Source organism: Marmota marmota, unplaced genomic scaffold (genome assembly GCF_001458135.2).
Source record: "Marmota marmota marmota unplaced genomic scaffold, marMar, whole genome shotgun sequence".
In the NCBI taxonomy this organism is placed as follows: domain Eukaryota; kingdom Metazoa; phylum Chordata; class Mammalia; order Rodentia; family Sciuridae; genus Marmota; species Marmota marmota.
The window spans coordinates 680705-704823 of NW_025999928.1; the positions used below are offsets into that span (position 1 = coordinate 680705).

General features: G+C 35.5%; 1 protein-coding gene across 9 annotated transcripts in view; it reads right to left on the minus strand.

Moving 5' to 3' along the window:
• Positions 1-18746: 18746 nt before the first annotated feature.
• Kif27 (kinesin family member 27) overlaps positions 18747-24119 on the minus strand; it is an 88786-nt gene continuing 83413 nt past the window's right edge. For all 9 annotated transcript variants that reach the window (XM_048800419.1, XM_048800420.1, XM_048800422.1 and 6 more), the window contains one exon: positions 18747-21723. In XM_048800419.1, coding sequence (XP_048656376.1) covers positions 21239-21723 — 485 coding nt within the window. In that variant the 3' untranslated portion in view covers positions 18747-21238. The remainder of the gene's footprint in view (positions 21724-24119) is intronic.

The following is a 24119-nucleotide window of genomic DNA, read 5'->3' on the forward strand; positions in this document are numbered from 1 at the left end:
GCGTGAGAGCGCGGGCCGGGGGCGGGGCCCGGCGAGCCTGCCGCCTAGCGCTGGGGTTTGTTTATTTTCTCGGTGGGTCGCGGCGCTAACGCTGGGTAGAGGTTCACCAGTGACGTGAGCGCCCCGAGTTGGGGGAGAGGACCAGAACCACCTGCTGGAGAAGGGGAGCTACGGGGGCCGGGCAGGGTCCAAACGTCTCACGTAGGCGGCGCCGCCGCGGTCTTCGGGGTCACTGGGAAGAGAAGCGCTCCCACAGAGTGGGTGGAAGGAGGAAGGCCTCCCCAGAGGATTGGCTCCAGCCCACTCCCCCGCAGCCCCGCGGGATCACCTGCCTTGTGGAGGGCTTTTAGGGACCCCGGTGGAAAAAGGATGTGGGATCTGGTGGCTTTGGTTACCAGTGCCTCCGGGATGACCTCCTGTTAGTGAAGTAGGAATGGTGCTGCAAGTCCAGATTCAAATAGCAACACTGCATCTCTAAGGCAAATAACGTTGCTCGTTTTTCTGTAGAGTTACACAGCACTTTCATGTTGTTTCCCTAGATATTCTTCAGGTAGTAGTGGTCTAATTTTCAAGCAAACTCAATTACAGACCCAGAGCTTCACAGCTAAATGACAGGGTTGGAACCCAGCTGTACTCACTTCCCATTCTGATTCCACTGCATGACATTATTTAAACACCTCCACACACACAGGCAAGCCTTAGATGCTGCGGGGGTACAGAGGGGAGCTAAAGATGTTCTTGCCCTCTAAGAGCAAGGAATAAAACAAAGATAATAAAAGTTATAATAAAAGACAAACTATGATAGGGGTCATGTAAAAAAAACAAATAATACTGCATAGGATCAAAGAACTCATACACTATCTGGGGGACCAGGAAGGAAAGGCAGCATGAAGGAGGTATTTTGGATCGACTTTGAAGGAGGTGGAGAAGAGTTTACAGCATGAGCATGAGAACATCTATGGAGGCCAAAGAAAGTTGTGTTCCAAAAAGAGCAAAGACTCGGGGTATGTAAAAAAGTGACAAAAAGAACAGGGCTGCAGATAAGTGGTGGGTAAATTTGTATTTAATTCAGTATTTTGAGTTTTCATGGTTTAAGAGGTTGGGGGGAAGAAAAGGAAGGCGTTTTCTTTATTGGATTTAAAAGGGCATGGTTGATAGCAGAACACAACAGACACTAGTATGGCAATATGTAAATCAATGGATGTGTAACTGATGTGATTCTGCAATCTGTATATGGGGTAAAAGTGGGAGTTCATAACCCACTTGAATCAAAGTGTGAAATATGATATATCAAGAACTATGTAATGTTTTGAACAACCAACAATAAAAAATTTTAAAAAAAAGGGCATGGTTGAGAGATGAAGGCAGACTGATTAACTGGAGGTAGCAAGAGAAATCAGAGGTTTGAGTTTGCAGATAATTGTAAGAGACAGAAAAAGGTATAACTGTAAGAAAAGGTACAACTGGAAAAGAAAGGAGCAAGAGCTGCTTTTTGAGAAAAAGACAAATCACTTTAGATTTGGATATTTTAAGGGTTTGAACTGTTTTCAAGGCAGCCACATAGATACAGATACTATGAAGTTAGAAATAAAGGTTTTGCAATATGGGAAAAAAGATTAAACTAGAGAATAGATTAGAAAGTAATAGGCCTAGCAGTGATATCACTGAGAGAAAAGGGCAGACTCTTGGCAAAAATCTTCCTTAGACTATTGCTACTCAAAGTTTGAGTAATAGCCCGTCATCATTGGCATCATTAGGGTGTTCATTAGAAACAGAATCTCAGGCCTCAACTCAGACCTGCTCAATTTGCATCTTCAATTTAACAAGAACCCCAAGAGATTTGTGCCACATCAAAGTTTGAAAAGCTCTGATCTAGAAGAGAGAAGCCAACAGAGAAGGGGAAGGAGGAAGTGGGAGGAGAACCAGGGTAATGCAGAACCATCAAAGCAGGGTAAATTGGAGTTTCACAAAAAGAAGGGCAGGAAAGAGTGTTGATGAACAATATCCAAAACCACTACAGTTAGAAAAGAAGGCATGTGTGCATTTTGTGATTAGGTGGTATGGTCTTCAAATTGTTCTAACTGAAGGCCTGGAAACTTCAACTTTCTGATCAGGGATCTCTAGGGGCACAGTTTCCCCCAGTACCCACATATGTGGATTATATTGAAGTTACTGATTAGATTAGATGATGGGAGAAATTCTTTTTTAATTGCTTCTATTTTCTCAGTGAGATAAGGAGCAAGGTCATTTTGGCAGATGGCTGGTTGTTAATCACAATTTATTTTCCCCTTCTTGGTGAATACAGACTATTTTTCTTAGCCTCTCTTTTAGCTAGTATGGTTAGATATTAAGTAATTGCCAGTAGAATGTGAGCCAGGTCAGAGCCTTTACTTTGAGCCTTTACATTTGCCTCCAGGTGTTTTCCTTTCACCAGCTGGACCCTAGACTTGGTGCCTCTGCTTTGATTGTGCAGATGACTACAAACCCCTGAAGTTGGCAGAACCACAAGAAGGTGCCCAGTGAAAGGAGAGTTGTCTACTGACCCGGAATACTCAATTATGTGAGAAATACATAAATATCTATTGAGTTGGAGCCATAACACTTTGAGGTCCATTTGTTGTAGTTTAGTTCATTCTAGCTAACTTAGTTCAATAGAAAGAAATGTGAGAGGAGAGAAGTAAAATAGGAATCCATGAGTATAGGAGAGTGAACTGATTAGGGAACATACTAAGGCATCCAGGAACTACTAAGGGCTCCCTTCAGTGAGTGGTCATAAATTTATAGTGAGACTAGTGAACTGGTTATGCATTTCTCTTCAGCCATGTTTATTTACACATGTGAGGGTACGACTAGACCATAACCAGGACTGAGATTTGGTCAGGGAAATGTAATGGGGAGAGAAGGGCAAATGTAGTGGACAGTAAAAGCAAAAGAGGCATTGTAATTTCAGGTGTGGTAAGAAGATTGATGGAAATGGGTTACAGAGAAAAGATGGTAGGATATCTAGATTGGTGTTTTTGATCAGGTTGAACTTTAGGTCCTAGAGACCAGTTGGAGAGTGGGAGGCTTGAAATTTAAATTAGAAGAAGGGCTGTAGTTATCAGTAATATCTGGGTTTAGGTTACGATCAAAAGAATTAGTAACTAAGTGCTATGGTTTGGATCTTTAGTGTCTCCTAAAGGCCCATGTGATAAAGGCTTGGTACCCAGCATGCACTAGTAGGAAGTCTTTAAGTCATTGCAGTGTGCTCATGAAAGGAATAGTGGAACCCCAGCCCCCTGCTCAAATTCTCTTTTACTTCCTAGCTATGAGGTAGAATGATTTGGGGTTTTGTTCCCCAGCATGATGTGCTGCCTGACCACAGGTCCAAAAGCAGTAGTGCCAGTCATGGACTAGAACCTCCAAAACTGTGAGCCAAAACAGTTGATTTCTTTATACGTTGATTATCTCAGTTGAACATCCTCATAGCTTTATGTATCATTTATATACAGTCACAGGTAACATGTTGGTCAACAATGGACCACACATGGGGCAGTGGTCCCATAAGATCATATTGCCTATAGATATCATAGCTGTCTTAGTTTGTGGAATTATACTTTATGACATTTGCACAATGGCTAAGCCACCTAATGATGCATTTCTCAGAACATACCCCTATCATTAAGCAATACATGGCCACGTACACCCCCCCCCCACGCACACACACATCTCACAAAGAATTGCCACAAGAGGGCTGGGGATGTGGCTCAAGCGGTAGTGCGCTCGCCTGGCATGCGTGCAGCCCAGGTTCGTTCCTCAGCACCACAAAGATGTTGTGCCCGCCGAAAATTAAAAAAAAAAAAAATTAAAAAATTCTCTCTCTCTCTCTCTCTCTCTCTCTCTCTCTTTAAAAAAAAAAAAAGAATTGCCACAAGAGTACTTACTAGTCTTGGAGAGAATGATAGTGATCCTGGTACTAAACTCTTCAGTGAGTAGTTGAATTATTTCAATTAGGGTGTTGAAAGTTATCAGTGGTTCAATATGATAAACTCTTGCAGATATTATATTTCATTTAAACAGGTATTCATAAGTTTTAGGTTGCTAATGTAAGATTTGTAATTGCTTCTCTCTGACCTCTCAAATTACAGATGGCAACTGCTTTCCTTTACAGGAAAATTCCCATCTGTCTGTGATATAAACCCAACGCATGCCAAATTTCCTAGTCTGAATGATTGTCCTTTAAAATTTGTCACAGATCACTCTATTTCAAATAGATAACTTCACAGTGATGCTTTGCCACATGGACTGATGCCCTGAAAATGTTCAAAATCTGATGTTTATAGTTTAAGATAATAATAAATAGATGTTGGTTAAGACTGGACAAATTGAAAATAAATAAGGTCACCTGTAACACTGAATATGATGTACCATGTTACATAGCATGAAGGCTCTGGAGTGGGCTGCCAGGGATTGAATCACAGCACTCAACTCAGTTATTATGAGGATAACACTTGCACTAGATAAAATATATATAAGCATTTTAAGGACTGTGTAGCATACATAAGCATTAGGTTAAAGTTAGGTTAGTTATTTACTATTGTTCTTATATTTAATTCTTAAGGAATTACTTATAACTATACTTGATTTTTCCTACTTAGAAAATGTTCATTATATCCATGTTAAGATCCAGTGATGGGCTGGGTCTGTAGCTCAGTGGCAGAGTACTTGCCTAGTCCATCTGAGGCACTGGGTTCAATCCTTGGCATCACATAAAAAAAAAGCAAATAAAGTAAAGTCATGCTGTCCATCTACAACTACAAAATTTTTTTAAAAATCCAATGGTAAGGAGACTTCTAGTTAAAAATAGAGCCTATTTTTTTCTAAAAATAGAAAAACACACTTTTCTCCAATTACTCCTCATTAAAATATCAGATGAACCCCAATATTATGTATATCTATAGTAAATAAGATAAAATTTTAAATGACAGCTAAGGAAAAAAAGATATAAACCTATAAAGATGGAGCAAATAAGGAAAGAGAGCCCTGCTAAAGAAGGATGTCAACAAACCTTAAGAACGTAGAAAACAGACAGCTAAGTGAAAACTGACATATGAAAGTTGAGAAAGTTAATACCTAAGCTTTTGGAAAGAGGCACAGCCAACCAGAAGTTCATGGCACTGAACTCTGAAAAGGCTCTGAAACTGGGGCTGCCATACCACCTTTGAAAGCAGAGGGAGAGTGAGACTGAAAATAATTGTTATAAAGGTTTTGAAGAGCAGTGAGACTCCCTTCCATATTCTCTGCTCCATTCCGTGCTGCTCAAACTCAGCAGAAGAATGGTGGTTTTCTTTCTGGACAAGTTGACTCAGAGCTCCTCTAAACACCAGAGCTGAGGGATAAGAATGCCCTATTACACTGAAAAGCAGAATTAAGTGAGATTGTGCATACTGAATTATGAGACAAACCTGTCCACCTTCATTCGGAAATCCAGAATGGGTTCCTGACAAGAGATTGGAAACTTTTTCTTAGGGAATATTATCATTTGGATAATTGTTCTCTAAAGGCCTATGTGTTAAAGGCTTAGTTACCCAGGTGGTGCTCTTGGGAGGCAGTGGCACTTTTAAGAGGTGGGTACTAGTAAGAGGTCTTCAGGTCTCTGGGAGCTTGCCATTGTAGGGGATAGTGGAACTTTCCTGACTTTTGCTTCCTGGCTACAAGGTAAGAGGGTTTTCTCTACCATGTACTCTAATGATGCGCTGCCACACCACAGACCCAAAGTAAGGAGGCCACTCAATCAGATTGGAACCTCCAAAACTGTGAACCAAAATAAACTTTCTCTATGAGTTGATTATCTTAGGTATTTGTTATAGTAACAAAAAGCTGAACAACAATGGAAAACCAGCTAGTCTGTGGTAAGAGGCCTCTAAATATTGATGTTTGGGGTCCTATCTTAAGAATGTGGCTTGTCATCTGCTTATAGTGAAGACCAACAGTTGACAAGCACTGTTCATACCAAGAGAGGCTCTAATCAACTTTTTTACCACCTTGTTCTCAAATGTGGGTAAAGAGTCAAGGATCTCTACAAATTGGAGAAACCTCCTTACATGTAACACCAGCCTAAGATAACAAAAAGAAGAGAGAGGAGGAGGAAAAAGAGTTGAAATAAAAACCAATGGAGGGAGCAGGAAAAGATGTCAAGACTTTTTTTAAAATTTCAGGAAACTACTGGAGGGAGGTACTCCACCCAAATAAGGGTGCAAATCAGGAAACAGAAAACATGATCTGACAAATAAGCACTCCAGGAAAGGAGAGAAGTTGTTGAAGAGAGGATCCCAGATGATGACTGTGTATCAGGCTGGAGAGCATCCATTTATCCAGACACTAGAGGATGGAGGGCTAAAGGGGATGCCTTCAAGAAACAAAAATGGAAATGATGGATTACCTAATGTGTTTGAACCTTATAAACAAAATTTGCAACTCTGGTGGGACAAATAGAGATGAAATGCTGATAGGTATAGAGAAAGCTAAGCAACAGAAGAAAGAAGGAATTATAAACTCCAAGGAAAATAAAACATTTCTAGCAGACTGTCTATTTAAGAATATTTGATGAACCTCCTTAGAGGGGGATTACACTTCTCAGTCCCTCTGATGTCAGACTTGGCATTGTGAATTATGTTGTCAGTGAAATCAAGGCAGAATTGAGTATATCACTTACAGGTAGAAGGTTTAAGAGCCAGCTCATGACTTTCTGTCTCTGCCCTAGCCACAGGTTGGCACTGTTTAGATAGGGGCTGCTCTGGTGTTTGAGTCCTGAATGAAGACAGCACAGCACAGAACTGAAGCTGACCCTTTTGCTGGATATGTGACAGGGATAAGAAGAAAACCTTTATGTTATAAGCTAAAACAAGTGTTTTCATCAGCTTTTTCACTGCTGTGACCAAAACCCACAGCCCAGTGTAGAGAGGAAAAATTTACTTGGGGCTCTCTGTTTCAGAGGTCTCTATCCATAGGTGGCCAGTTCCTTTGCCCTAGGCCTGAGGTGTGGCAGAACACCGTGGTGGAAGGGTGTGGCAGAGGAAAGCAGTTCAGGAAGTGACAATCCAGAAGGAGAGAGAGTTTACCAGGGAAAAAAACGTAAATCCCAAAGGCAAATCTCCAGTGAACCACCTCCTCCAGCCATACCTATCTGCCTACAGTAACTGCCTAGCCAATCCATTCAAGTGGATTGATGCACAAATTACATTAAGGTTCTCATTTCATCTCTAAAATTTTTTTGCATTGTCTCATCTATGAGCTTTGGGGGATACCTCATATCTAAACCATAACAATAAGAAAGGAGCTTTTGGATTTCTGTAATCATCTGTTAATGTGATATGATTAACTTCTTGACAAAACATGAAATGCTATGGACAATATTTATGTAATAGTCATTAAAATATGTAAGATAGGGGTGAGGATGTAGCTCAGTGGTGGAGCACTTCCCTAGCAAGCATGAGGCCCTGGGCTTAATCCCCAAAACCATAAATAAATAAATACCCTACAGTGTGCTATAAAAATACTGGGAAATTCAGAGGATGTAAAATGGCTAAAACTGAAAAACTAAGACATGGCAGTATTGTGTTACTTAGAAATACAGAATTAAATCAGAGAATAATTTTCCTTTGGAAAGCAGGAATCATTGAAGACAGGTAATTATTATATACCTTGTATTTATTTGACTCTTAAGTCACATACCTAATCACTTTGAAAAAATTTAAAAAATCACATTTGAGAAGAAAAACAACTGGTAAGTAAGAGAAGGAGGTTATAGTATATAGTTTTTAATTTAGCCAATTTAATAGAATTTTAATCATCCCACATTAAGATTAAAAGTAGAGGGCTGGGGCTATAGCTCAGTGGCAGAGCACTTGCCTTGCATGTGTAAGGCACTGGGTTCAATCCTCAGCACCACATAAATATAAATAAAATAAAGGCATGCTATCCATCTACAACTATGAAAAAAAAAGATTAAAAGTAGGACTGATTCTTGGTTACTACTTTTCTCAAGAAAACTGAATAAATCAAAGCACTAAAAGCTGTATTTTTTCATTGTGTCCTCACACTCTCTGCTTCTATTTCACAACAGAAATGTGAATATTGCTTTCCTAGTATTTTGACTCAGCTATCTCCTTTCCCTGCCCTCACTGTGGTATTATAAATAGTGCACTATTTATATGAAGTTACATGTCACTTACTTGAATTGAAAAATGGCCTGTGTGAATATGGAATTATTTAATGCAAAGCTGTTTTGTACTTTCAAAAATAATTGTATTTTACTCAGGAGCCTGAAAGTGATTAAAAAAGATTTGTTATGTGTATATATCACCTATAATTTATACATAAAAGTTGTGCTTAATGAGTTTTTATCTCTTTAGGTTTTTCTATTTTGGGGGGAAAGGGCACCAGGGATCTAACCCAGGGGTGCTGCATCCTCAGTCCTTTTTATTTTTTGTTTTGAGACTGGGTTTCTAAGTTGCTAAGGGTATTGCTAAGTTGCTCAGGCTGCCCTCAAACTTATGATCTTCCTATATCAGCCTCTTGAGCTCTGGGATTAAAGATGTATGCCACTGTATCTGGTATTTTTTTATACTTATACCATCTCTTAAAAAAAAAGATTTGGGCAAGCAAAAGTAAACTAGTCTGACTGCTATATAAAGTGTAAGAAAGAAACATAGCAGGCTCTCCATGGCCTTCAGATTTCTTTTCTTTGTTTATTATATATATATATTTGTTTTAGATGGATACGATACTTTTATTTTTATGTAGTGCTGAGGATCAAACCCAGTGCCTCACATGTGCTAGGCAAGCACTCTACCACTGAGCTACAACCCCAGCCCCTGATTTTTTTTAGGGTCCTTTGTTACCTAACCCTTCCTGTCCTCATTTCCAGCATCCTTGGTATCAGCACTAATCCATTCAGTCATTCAGCAGATACTTATTCAAAGCATCTGGTGTACCAGGTCTATTACTAGACTGCTAGTAGTTCCCTGAACACATGATATTGTCTCCTACTTCTTAGGCTTTGCAATGGGATTTTCTGATCTGAAATGTAACTTTTATTCCTATACCTTCCTAAGGCCAACATGTCCATTAATAAACAAAGGTGAGGGGAAGCTTTATCATACCCCTAAAAGTTATACTCTACCACAGCCTTATATTCTTCATTATGTTATGAGCCTCATAAGAGTAGAAACCTTGTGTTTTAGTTACTGGTATGTCACTACAGTGCCAGATTTATTGTTTGCATTCAAATGTTGTTAAATGAACAGATCCCAAATGTAATTGTCCATTTATCTGTCTTTTCTCAACATGGTGTATGCCTCTTGGTGCATGGGTCTGTGATATAATCAACTTTGTTTCTTATAGCATTTAGCCCTTACATAAAACCTAGCACACAAAAATGTGTTTAGTAAATTAATTGTCAGTATTACCATTAATCTTGAAGATATATAACACTGAGGAATACACAGAAAGTATCCTGATGACAAAGAGACATGAGGTGCTGAAGCCTGTCCCTGTGTTTCACTTAAATAGGAAAAATACATATGAAAGACACAAAACTATGAACTACAAGTGTCAAATGACCTACTGAGCTCTATGCTCTCAACTCCATTAATTTAGAAATAAAATAAAAATAATTCTTAAAATAGTCTTAAAATAACCAGGTAAAATTTTATCAACAACAATAAAAGGTGGATTTCCTATTCATTAAATTGGTAAGGTAAGCACTTCTTGATTCATGACATATGTTTATAACCTGAATTTACTTTTCACTAAAAGTAAACCAGGGTCGATATACAAAAATCAATTGTATTTCTCGACAGTAGTAGTGAACAGCTCAAGAGATTAACAGTTTCACTTATAATAATGTCAAAAAGAATTTATGAAAAAGTTTAGCCAAAGAAGTGTAAGACATGTACACTGAAAACTACAAAACATGGTTAAAAGAATGTAAAGATACACCACATTCATGTCATGGATTGGAAGACATGATATGGTTAAGATGGCAATACTACTAAAATTGATCTATAGATTCCATGAAAATCCTATAAAAATTCCAATTTTTTTTCTTTGCTCAATGGGTGGGTGACTGATTCTAAAACTCATATGGAAAATCAAGGGACCCCAAATAACCAAAACAATATTAAAAAAGAACAAAGTTTATGGATTTGCATTCCCTAACTTGAAAATTTACTGCAAAGTTAGAGTTACCAAGACAATGTGGGACTGGCATAGGATAGAAATATAGACCAGTGGAGTAGAACACTAAGAGTCCAGAAATAAATCCCTACATGTGTGGTCAATTGGTTTTCTTTCTTCTTCTTCTTCTTCTTTTCTTTTCTTTCTTTTCTTTTTAGTTGTTGATGGACCTTTATTGCATTTATTTATGTCAAACCCAGTGCCTTGCACATGGTAGGCAAGCACTCTACCACTGAGCTACAACCTTAGCCTGGTCAATTGATTTTCAATAAAAGTGTGCAGACAATGCAATGAGAAACAATAATTTTTTTCAACACATGGTGCTGGATATTTACATGCAAAAACATAAAGTGGGAACCCTACCTCTCACTGAATCAAAAAAAGTATTAATTCAAAAAGGACCAAGGACCCAAATGTAAGATTCAGAACTATAAAATTGTTAAGAAGAAAGCAGAAATCATACCCATGTTTATGGAGCATAATTCTCAATAGCCAACCTATGAAACCAGCCTCAGTATCCACTAATGGAAAGACAAAAGAGAAAATGTGATATACTTACACTGGAATTTTATTCAGCCATAAAGAATTAAATTATGTCATTTTTCAGGAAAATGGATGGAACTTGAGAACATTATGCTAAGCAAAATAAGCCAAACTCAAAAGTAAGGGTCATGTTTTAACTCAGATGTGGAAGCTAGAGCGGAAAAAGGAAAAAAATGTGAGGGGGTATCTTGAAAATTAAAGGGGGATTAGTAGAACAGAGGAAAGGGAGCAGGAAGCAGGAGGAGGGTAAGGAAAGGATAAATATTGGGGAATTATATTGACCAGATTATATTGTTATATCATGTGTATATACAAATATGTAAGAATGAATCCCACCATTGTGTATAATATACCAATAAAAATATGGAAAAGAGGGCTGGGGATGTGGCTCAAGCGATAGCGCGCTCACCTGGCATGCGTGGGGTGCTGGGTTCTATCCTCAGCACCACATAAAAATAAAGACGCTGGTCCACCAAAAACTAAAAAATAAATATTAAAAAAATTCTCTCTCTAAAAAAAATGGAAAAAAGAAGCATAGGTTTAAATCCACACAATTTTGTATTAAACAATTGGATAAGAAAACTAAACCACAAACAACCAAAGGAAAAACTAGATAAATTTGACTTTAACAAAAGTAAGAATTTTCACAATACAAAGAATACCATCAAGAAAGTGAAACCTAGAGAAAGGGAGAAAATGTTTGTAAATCATATACCTGTAAGGAGAATTGTATCTAGAATATAGTGCAAGGTATGGTGGTGCACATCTGTAATCCAGTGACTTGGGAGGCTGAGGTAGGAGGATCAGAAGTTTGAGGCCAGTCTCAGCAACTTAGAGAGACCCAAAGCAACTTAGCAAAACCATCTCAAACTAAAAAATAAGAGAGACTGGGGACATAGCTCAGTGGTAAAATGTCCCTGGGATTTCAATCCCCAGTACCCCCCTAAAAAAGAAGGAGAAAAAAAAAACCTCTTACAATGCAAAAATGAAAAGACAAATTACTCAGTTTAAAATGAGTAAAGGTACTTCAGCTTTGTTTTATGCCCATTTCACATTGTTGTCTGTGTTGTGATTCAATACCTAGTCCTTGATATTTACATGCAAAAGTATACCATTTCTGATGTATAAAATTGTTTTGTAAATATAGAGAATTCAATTGTAAATAAATTATCATGGCTGTTTAAAAAATAAATAAAATGAGTAAAGGATTTGAAAAGACATTTCTCCAATGATATTCAAATGGCTATTACTAAAAACATTAGTTATTTGGAAAAAAATAACTTAAAACTACAATCAGATGCCCTAGCATTGCTATAATTTTAAAAGAGACAGACAATAACAAGTGTTGGCAAGGACATAGGAAAGCTGGGACCCTAATACATTGCTGTTAGGAGAGTAAAATAGGGCAGCTGTTATGGAAAAAGAATTTCCCTCAAAAAGTTACACACAGAATTACCACATGACTCAGCAATTCCACTCCTAAGAGAATTGAAAACATGTGTTCACATAAAAGCTTATAAATATTCACATCATGCTCTAGTGTGGTTATTTGTAATAACCAAAAAGTAGAAACAACCCATATTTCCACCAATTAATAAAATGGATAAAGTGTGACTTATATATGAAGTATTATTTAGCCATAAAAAGAATGAAATACTGTTACATGCTATAAGGATGAACTTTAAAAACATCCTGAGTGAAGAAGCCAGAGACAAAAGATTACACATTGTATATATCATTTGTATGAAACGTCAAGATAAGGCAAATCTATAGAGACAAAAAGATTAGTGGTTGTCAGGGATGAAAAAGGAGGAAATCAGGACTGGTTGTTAATAGGAACAGAGTTTCTTTTCAGAGTGATGAAAATGTTCTGATGTTAGTATGTATTACACAACATAGTGAATATACTAAAAATTACTAATTGTACACCATAAGATGATAAATTTTAGGGGCTAAGTATATCACTCAGATGGTAAAGTGCTTGCTTCACATGCACAAAGCTCTGAGTTCAATCCCCAGCACCACACACATACAAAACAAGATGGTATACTTTATGCAAGGACCTAGGTCTAGCCCCCAGCATCACACACATACACACACACACACACACACACAGAGAGAACAGGAAATTATGTGTGTTTAATTATGTATACATATCCATGTACATTATGTACATATCTAAAATTATAATTTTATATTTAAAATTAATTTTTTTTTAAATTAAGCAGGATCCTAAACTTGAAATAAATTCTAAGCAATTGTGTAGGTCAAAGTGCAAACCTACTTGCAAAAGGACAAAATGGTAAAGTGCCCTTCCCTTCCCATCAGAACTGGTTAGATGTGATTTTTGTGTTCAGATACAATTTATGATACTTGCCCTTTTTTAGCATACATTAGATCAATTGAAAAATAATTTTTTTGTTGTGAGTTTATATCTAGTTCTTACAACATTCTCTTTTACTCTGCTTTATGTTCACCATAGCACTTATTCAGTAGGATATAAGTTCCTTGAGAGAAAGTGTTGTTGGTTCTATCTGCAAAAATAAAAGGTTAGAAAACAAAGCAGGAAAATGCCTATAAGTTTAAAAATCTGTAGAAATTTCTATCTGTTCCATATAAATGCCATTTTGTGATGTTTCAGAAAATAAATTACTTGAGCTACCTGTTAATCCTTTGGGAAGAGGCCCAGATTCTTTCCCATATGAGAATTAAAGCCCAGGTTACTAGCCCTGTTCCTGAAGGTCCAGGTTTGCTGTGGTCTGGCCAATTAAACTCACATAATCAGATCCTTACATGCAACTTTCTTTCTCATGGGAGATAGTGAATTTCCTAATAAATCTTACTAAGAGGATCTCAGTACCCTGAAGTTGACTTTCAGGAAAAGTGTATATTAGTATTCTTCCTTTCTGATTTATTTGTTCACAATCCACTAGAATACTTCTGATTGTAGATTCTATTATCCTTAAGGTCTTGGTTTCTCTTGGATTACTTGATCATGGGTGTTTTGATCTAAATACAGACAAAATATTTCTTAACGTTGGCAGATACTTGCAAAATAGGGGGAATGAGCTTCCCTCTGAATACATATGAAGGAGAGGCCACCATGGTAATGTCAAATTTAATTCTAATATACTTATTATATATAGTAGCTAAGAGTGGCAAATGCCAAATGAAGACTGACTACCATTCATCTGATTACATATTTTTGATGTGCGACAAAAATATAAAATTTATTGTTTACCATTTCCTGGTGGGGGGAGGAATATTTAAAATATTTTTATTTAAAATATTTTTGTGATTACCTAATGGAAACAATTCCATTTAAGACAGTCATCATTATACAAAATACATGTATGAAGATGTGAATTTGGTGTTAACATACCTTATATACAGATATATGATAAATTGTGGTATAAAGGTGTATTAAGAATTGTAATGCAAAAAAAATAAGAGAGCTCATGTATATTGGCATAATTTGGCGTGAACATACTTTATATAGAGTTATGAAAAATTGTGCTGTGAATGGATAATTATGAATGTAATGCATTCCACTATTGTCATGTATGTAAGAAATAAATTAAAAAATAAATAAAAATAAAAGTTTACACAGAGTTGCCCTCAAAATTTAAAAAAAAAAAAAAGTTGTTTTCTAGCTGTAGTTCAGTAGCTCACAAAGGTAACAACTAAGAAAAGACTATTTCCTCCCATCCCCCCAAAAAAACCCTGATGGTCAAAAACCCAGTAAAAACATATTTTTCATTCATGAATCAAAGAAATGGTCATAAAGCAAAACTTATGCCTATAAAAACAGATTCAGCAAGTTGTTTGTTTTTTGGTAGCAGGGTTTGAACCCAGGGGCGCTTAACCACTGAGCCACATCCCCAGCCCTTTTTATATTTTATTTAGACAGGTTCTGGCTAAGTTGCTTAGGGCCTTCCTAAGTTGCTGAGGCTGGCTTTGAACTTTCAATCCTTCCACCTCAGCCTCCTGAATCTCTGGAATTAGCCATTGCACCTGGCTAGATTCAACAAGTCTTAAATAAATATATGTGATGCTTTGGTTTTAATAATGTTTTCATGTGTTTGATAAAACAACAGACCATTTTCCATATAGTAATTAAAAATAGTAATTTCCCTCTCAATTTATTAAATAAATATTAAGTTGCACTTGAAAATATTTGTAAATGTAAAGGAGTGATTTATAAATAGTTTTTTGTTGTAAAGAAAGGCTATTTGGTTTTTAGGAAACATCATTGTTTAATGTACTCTATTAATAAGATTATAACTGGATCATCCTAGTCATCTAACTTGGATCTTGGAACTAACTATGAAAATACCCAAAGAAACAGATGGATTTAAGCCCGATACTGGAATGGAACGATTCAGATGCTGTCCAAGTTCTAGGGATTTCAAGAGGAGACTGAAACCTTAGTATATAAATACTTTGTCCTATTCCCATTCTCCCATCTACAGCATACAATGCTAGAAAATAACAAAATATTACCAAGTTTAATACTTATAAATAATCAAAATTATAAATCAGTCAAATTCAGCCAACTCTTCATTCTTACTGAGTAGAATAGTGAAATGCCACTGCAGGCCACTAACAAAAATAACATTAATTCTGCCTCTTAAAGTAGGTAGATAGACGCTGATTTGTAATCATGAATGAAAATCTTTTCTCCACAGGGTTTTCAAAAGAAAAATTCAGGGATATTTTAGCAGAGAGAAAAATCTAACAAAAATGGTTAAGATAGTATTGTTTTATAAAAATGAATCCTGTCAATTTTGCCTACAATCAAACGTTTGTTTTTGATACACCATTCATGGTTTTTCACTGGTAAAATTACTTAAATCCAAACTGCTTTCTGTGGTTTATGCTGGGCTATTGGAATTTATCCCAAACTGCTGTCTCTTATAATTCTCTATTGAATGGCTTCACAATTTCCATTTACATTATTTAGGATGGCTTTTCAAGTAATCTCAAATTATATAATCAAAAGAAAGGAGTCAATATAAAAAGTGGGATGTATATTTTCGATTGGTAAATTCAGTACTAACTAGGTATATTCTTTAGGTTTTACAGATAACCAAAGAATAAAGTTAAGTTTTGATCTTTTTGTCAAAGTAAAATATATTCTCTCCAAATATTTTTGAAAACCTTTTGCTTATCTATTGAATGCTTTCCAATAAACCTTTCTTTCCTGTTCTGTCCCCTCCTGCCTCCAGTCATCTAGATGTCTTCTCAGAGCTACTCCAATCCTGGATCACTGTGGAGAGTAAAGGGTAAGTAAATACATAACTATACTTTGTTCTTAATAATTGGAAGGTAGGGATAAAAGTGGTTCTTTTTTTTAATCTTATTTTTTTTTTGGTGGGGTTCATTTTTTTTTTGTATTTTTTGGAACTGGGGGTCGAACCCAGGACTTTGCACGGCAGACACTTTGCCTCTGAGCTACATTCCCAGCTCAAAAGTGGTTCTTCAGGCTGGGGCATAGCTCAGTGGCATAATAGCATTTTCCTAGCATGTCCTTGGTCCTGGGTTTGATCTCTAAGACTATGCTTCCCCCAAATCAAATTAAATTAAAAATAAAGAATAATAAGACACCTCAGATCAAATAAAGTGAATTCTAACAAGATTTACCTCTTTGGACTTGAAAAATTATACTTTGTTTTGTATATACTATAATAAGCTTCAAATTTAATAATATATGAAGTTTAAAAAATTTCCTATTTTCAAATTTCATTACACAGTATTAATAAATGGAGTTTTAAATGTCTAATAATTGTAAGTATATATTTTTATAAAGGTTTAGTTATCTAGTTTTTTCTGTGTTTTTTGTTCTTGGCATAAAGGATCATGCTCATTATAAGAAAGTCTGTGAGACTATTTTATTTTTCTCTTGAACAACTATAAAAAACTCAATAGAACTGTGAGCTGTTGGGTACTATACTACTGCCTGAAATCCCCAGCTACTAGAGAAGTTGAGTCGGGAGGAACACAAATTCAAGGCCAGCCTGGGTAACCCTGTCTCCAAATATAACATAAATATGGCTGGGATGGGGCTAGGGTTGTAGCTCAGTGGCAGAGTACTTGCCTAGAACACGTGAAGTACTGGGTTCAATCTTCAGCCACATATAAATAAATAAATAAAATTAAGGTATTGTGTCCACCTACAACTACAAAAAAAAAAAAAAAAAAAAGAATGGCTGGTAGAATGCCCCTGGGTTCAATCCCTAGTACTGCAAAAAAATAGACAGATAAGATAACCAGTAGTGGGCCAGGGTTGTAGCTCAGTGGTAGAGAGCTTGTCCAGCATACGTGAGGCACTGGGTTCAATCCCCGGTTCAATCACATAAAAACAAACAAATAAAATAAAAGTATTGTGTCCATCTACAACTTAAAAAAAAACAAACAGTAGTACATAAGACTTAGGTAGAATTAGTCCTAAGACTAATCATATCTTTGGGTGCAAATTACATTGCCAACATTTCAAATAATGAAAATTTTGTTGACTTACTCCGGAACTTCCTAGAAGGAAAAATACGACAAGAACTATGTATAAAGTATCAAAAACCAACATTATAACATCAAGGTTTTCTGAAATTTTTCTTTATAATTTTCCCTTGTTCAAATTACCTCTGTGTTGGGATCATGTTGGATTCAACATTAAGGTCACTTCAACAAACACCAGTATTTGGTGCCCTATATGCAGTGAATTCTATGAGCACGGAATATAAGCAGTAACCCCTGGTGAAGGCAATAAGGGGTGCATTGTTTGTAGAAAATTTAAAAACAATAAAATCCATGTAGTTTTTTTTATTATCAGTAACAAGGACAATAAAAAAATACTACTCCTTATTGGGCAAAGACTTCTACCTTGGTAAACTACTGCCAATTTAGGCTCAAAAATACTACATAGCCAATACATTTGAGACATTTATTGCAGAAGGCTCTCATTCTCACCTTTATTTTAAAATTTTAAAAATATAAATGTAGGGAGTGTGTTACCAGTATTAACAAAGGCAGCCTACAACCTAACTTCAAATGTAAATACATATAATGAATATTTTTTAAAATTCCATCAAGTCAAGAGAAGAATTGTGGACATATGTGACTTTCTACTTGAACCTTCAGATATTAGTACCCCAGTATTTTAAAGTCACAAGTATGTGCCAAAGGAAGTAATTGGAAAGATCAAAACAAGTCATACTTGCATTTAATGTTTGGGAATTTGTGTTTTTCATAGAACTGAACCCACACTAAGTATCTGACTCCATTATAATTCATTCTAAGACTTAAATATAAGACCTTTATTTTTTCAGATAAGGCACCTATTCTCAAATAAGCATTCATAATTTTATTAACCTCAAATTATATAAAATAAGGCAATGCTAGTGGCAATATAGACTATATAACTGAAAATCATCTGTATATGTGCTGATTCTTTGGATCACGAGAGTTCATGAAGATGTGAAGAATTGAGGACACGCTCCCCAGATAAAACCCAAAACAACATTAATAAAATAAATTAATATTTAAGTACAAAGGCAGCCTGAGGAGTATAGTTTAGTGGTAGAGTACTTATTTAGCCCAAATACTGCAAAATAAGAAATTTTAAAAAGCACTTGCTTGTAATCCCAGCAACTCAGGAGGCTGAGGCAGGAGGATTATAAATTGAAGGCCACTTGAACAACTTTGGTTTTTATTTTGAGGCAGGGTCTTGCCTCAAAATAAAAAGCAAAAAGGGCTGGGGATATCGCTTATGGTAAAATGCCCCTGGGTTCAATACTCAGTACAAAAAAAAGAAAGAAAAAATAACAAAAACATTTTTTTTCATCAATGTTTCCACCACCAATTGTTCCCATACTTATTAGAATTCTCCAACTCTGTAACTCTCTAGTTAAACTAATATTTTATAGAGGCAGATAGTTTTCCTTTCCAATGCTGTTACAGGTAGAGAATAAAAGGACATAACGAACCAAGAAAAGCACAAACATTTTATGTACATGCAAAAAATACAAACACAATGACAAAGTGTTTAATGTGAAAAAGAGAGCAAAATCTGTTCTTAATAGCTGTGTGTGCATACATGTTGTTTTAAATATGTATATTTATTTTATTAAATAATTGCCATAGCAGGGATTGAAACCAAGGGCACTGTGCCACTGAGCTACATCCCCAAGACCTTTTTATTTCGAGGCAAGGGTCTTGCTAAATTGCTGAGACTATCCTTGTACTATGATCCTCCCATTTCTACCTTCTGAGTTGCTGTGAGTTGCTGAGATTACAGGTATGTACCACAGCACCCAGTTATTATAAGTATATTAAAAAATAATTTTATTTGCCCCAAGGGAGGTACCTTATTTTTTATTTATGTGTATATAAATAGTATTTTTATCATAGTATATAAAAGATATATATTTAACCAAAGCCAGGGGGTAAAATCATATCTTTGTTACTTTACAGTCAGATTCACTTGTGCATTATCAAATCAAATCACTGCTTTTCTTGCTTTGTTAGTGAGAAAATGTGTTTTTATTTTCATAGTTAAAACAAATATGTGCTAATTTCTTGGGCAAGTAGGATTCTAGTATCAAAATACATTCTTATAGGATGAATTATTTATAATTAAGGCATTGCACATTAATCTTATAAGAAATTTATAATTAGAACTTTCATGAATATATATATACTAATAAACATATAATTGCTATGCTTTGTTGAAGGCACTAGCCTTTTGCCATAAGACTGAAAAAAAAAATTGTATCATACAAACAAAAGGAAGACTAGCTGAAAACCAGATTATGAGACTTCAAATAGTCTCTGGTAAAAATAAAATTTCCAAGTTAGTTTGTAAATTAATTGTTTGAAACTTGAACAGTTTTTCACTGGGCCAATGTTATAAACTGTTCGGTTTCCAGATAAGTCCACAGAAATCTACTTAACCCATAATTTAAATGAATTTTAGTACCTTGCTTAAGAGATAAACTATTCACTTATTTAGAAGTTTGTTGTCTTTCTTTTCCTGAGGAACAGGTATTTAGCAAATTGGACAAAAAACTCCAGTCCCTAGAGCTAGCAACTAGATAAAGGAAGAAAGCCTTAAGTGGGCACAGAGTGACAGTTTGGGTCTTGGGAGAGATGGTCAGGACAACACAGAGTAAAATACAAAAAAAGTCTGTAACAGCATCAGATAAGAAAAAATGGATTCAACAAGAAGTGGGTAACTCTCATTGGGTAGGCATCTGTTGAGTCAGGGTGGTGTTACTGCTGTCCCCAAATATTAATTAAACTAAGAAACTCAAATTTGGATTTCAAGTAAAAGTTTGGAAAAGAAACAAAATAATACTGTAGGTCATCAGAATGGAATGTTGCCTATAATGAAAAAACAATATGGTGAAAAAGACTGGTTGGATAAATTGTTCAGTTCTTAATTCTAAATATGATGAACAAAAAGGCTGAAACAGAAAATGCAGCAAAAATTTCATTTACAAATTTACAGTCCCAACGTTGTTTGGTCTGCCTGTTTGAAACTCCTGATGAAGTAGGTTGTAGAGAAAAGTCTCAGACTGAATCCCATCAGATAATTAGCTAATGATCCTTTGACTACATTTCAGGCTTTCCAAAACAGCCTCCATGTGACTAGATATGTCACAATCAATGTTCTTTTCCTGAAAGTGCTGAAATAAATGTTTTTGTATTCTTCTATCATTGTTTCTCTCTTCCATGTAACTATCTTTTCTCCCAATTTTGGTAGCATAAACAAAAGACATGTCAAATGCACATGGCAGGAGAAAGATGAAAATTTACATTTCATTATATTAGCAAACCAATAATATAACACTATAAACAGACAACAATTCTAGAAAAAGAACAGAGATTGTTTTTAAAAAATCAAGACTAATCACCTAACTTCTGTGGGCTCTGACACTAAAATCAACTTTAGTCCATAAACCTGGCAGGTTGTCTTAGCCTACAGACTGTATTTTTGGCAAAAAAACTTCATCTGTGCCAAAACATATGCAGCAGGTAACTCCCTCTCTAACACAAGAAATATTTATCTGGATCTTTTAAAAACAGCAATATATTTTTATATTAATATATTAAGGATTATTGTATCATAACATGTTTATAATACACTTTTATATTATATAATAGCATACATTTGAAGGATAATTTAATCTATTATTAGTTTTGTTCTTCCAATATACCTGGAAAATAAAAAACAAATAAAATATGCCTGAAAAAAATTTAAGTATATTTGTAAGTGGGAATATTTAAGTGTTATCAAGTATTGTAAAATGTGTTTATTTAATTATTGTGGAAATGTAAATTAAAACTCCCCAAAATATACAATCCTCCCATTCTTCCTTTATCTGGAGAAGAACTAATGAGCTTGAGCTTTACTTTTAACAAGTTAGAGAAAAGAATCTTTTTACATATCTACTATATTAAAATGTCTATCGTTAGATGACTAAGTTTTTAAGTCACTAGGTTTCCTAGACACTTCAGTGGAATCAGCAGTCATTGATCCAACCCCAACTCCAAGACTGGAACGTCGTAATGATAGTTCCAAGGCAGAAATCTGACGTAATTCTTTACGACACAATTTTACAGGTGTGATACCATGAAGCTGTTCCACATTTCCCACTGGCTGAATTTGGGATGATGATCTACTGTGAGATTTTGTAAACTGACATTCATCTGTTTCTGTTTTATCCTCATTACTTAACAGTTGCCCACTAGACGGTGCTAAAGAGCTAAAAATAGAAGGTAACTCTGGGGCATCTTCCCAAAGTTTTTGGGAATTTGGTTGTGTTCTTAAATTGCTTGAAGAACTGTTTACTTCTCTTTCTCTTGCACTTAATTTCATACTTTCAGTTCTGGATGCCCATTTTAATTCTTCTGAAATCACACCTGCCTCTTCAGGGTTCAGGACTCCATCTCCAGCATCATGATCTAAAAATAATCCCAAAACCAAAAATTCAGAGATCATTTCCTTCAAATCAGGTATTTTAATCATAATATCCTAACATAACTACATTAATATTACTCACTATGCTTGTTGTTTGTTTAATGTTTCTTTTAGACACACAATGTGTGAGTATTAATTAATCCACTTATTCCCTGAAAAACTTGGAATCTCTCTATTTGTGTTTCCATGCTGGCCTCTGCTTAGCTTGTTGCTAGAAAATTTCAAATCCAGCCAAGTGAAAATTTCAAATCCAGCCTCTGTCTTCAAGGACTTGGCATTAAATGTATAAAAAGCTGGTCTTTGGTTGGTTCTCCCAGCATGACAGAAAGGTTCTGATATCCAAATGTACTCAGGGGTGTGTGCCACAACTTCCACCATGGAAATGAAGATGACAGTATACCCTCTCAGTAAGGACAACCACTGGAATGAGTGATTAGAAGTAAGTGAAAAGACCCAGCTATCCTACTCCTTGGTTTTTACCCAAAGGACTTAAAATCAATGTTTATAGCAGCTCAACTCACGATAGCTAAACTTGGAACCAACCTAGGTGTCCTTCAACAGATTAATGGATAAAGAAAATGTGGTATATATACACAATGGAATATTATTCAGCTTTAAAAAAGAATGAATTTATGGCATTTGCTGGTAAATGGATGGCACTAGAGAATATCATAGTAAGTGAAATAAGCCAATCCCAAAATACCAAAGGCTAAGTTTTTTTCTCTGATATGCAGATGCTAACTCACAATAAGGGTGTGTGTGCGGGGAGGCGGGGAGACTAGGGAAAAACAGAGTTACTTTAGGTAGAGGGGAGTGAAGGGAGGGGAGGGAGTAAGGGGGGGTAGGAAGGACAGTAGAATGAATAAGACATTATTACCCTATGTACATATATGACTACACGACCAGTGGGATTCTGCATTATGTACAACCAGAAAAATTAGAAATTATATTCCATTTATATATAATGTATCATAGTGCCATGTATTATACTGTCATGTATAACTAATTAAAACAAATTTTAAAAAAGAAGTGAAGAGATCAAAGCTTAGAAATCGTCAAATCATAATATCTATCATCAAAGACAAAACTTGCTTAAGAGAAATACATATAGGTACTAAATCTAATATGATGAATGCAAACTTCAACATATGACAATACATACTTAATATACTTTTAGTTCTTTGAAGACAAAGTTGCATAGTGACAGACCCCAATTCAAATCTGACCCCCAGATACATTTTATTTGGTCTTTAATGTTAATAATTCTTGACACAAAATTTTAAAATTAGAGTTTCATATAAAATATAGATTTTCAACTTTTCTATAAAAATTAGAAGAGCTAAGAATTTGTGCATAGCAACAGTAGCTGAAAAATTGCCCCTACTCATATAGATGACAACTGTAAAGCCCTCTAATTCTCTTTGGCTTCCTGGTTCCTATAGGCATTCTAGCTTGTAACCTTGGTTTAAAACATTGATTTTTCAGGTTTTGAAGTCCCTCAAAAATAAAAAAAACCTGAACTAATAAATGACATAGATCTTCAAATGGAACTAGAGCAGATAACAAGTTGATCATAGATAGTGGCCCCAAACTCTAACTATTGCACATTAGGGTTACCAAGAAGCTTTAAAAAATTCTGCTGCCCAACTCCGAGTGTCATTTTACTTGTAAAGATTTTATGTGAAAGAGCAGAAATGGACCTACTGCCGAGGCTCACTCTCAGGTTCACTTGGATTCTTTATAATAGGAAGTTTCCCACTTGCAAGTTTAAGTTTCCCATTTAAAAATGAAGAAGCAAAACTAGGGAGAGATTAATTTGCCCAAGTTCACACAACTAGTAGAAGAAGTTAAGATTCAAGGGCTGGGAGTATATCAAGAGCACTTGCCTAGTATGGTTGAGGCTCAAGATTTGATTCCCAGCATTGCCAAAAACAAACAAACAAGGTCTTTTTAAATATTTTTTTAGTTGTTGATATTTATTTATTTATTTATTTATATGTGGGCTGAGAATCAAACCCAGTGCCTCACAAATGCTAGGCAAGTACTCTACCATCGAGCTACAACCCCAGCCCAGGATTCCTTATCTTATATATAGTTTGATAGTGATTTAAATTGGTACAAGAATGGTATTTAAATACTTAAGTGGAAGTGGAAATATTGAGTGGCCATATAAAATTTTATCCTCAAAGTATGTTAAGAAACATATTAACATCATAACTATGACCAACAATTGAACAAGACATTTTACTTAAAATTAATTTTTCTATTTGGAAAAAAATTAAAAGAAGATAAATATAAATCTCATAGGCAGACAACAGAGACTACTATTAAAACCAGTGAACTAAAAGTGGGGTACAGTGGTTTATGCCTTAGTCCCAGT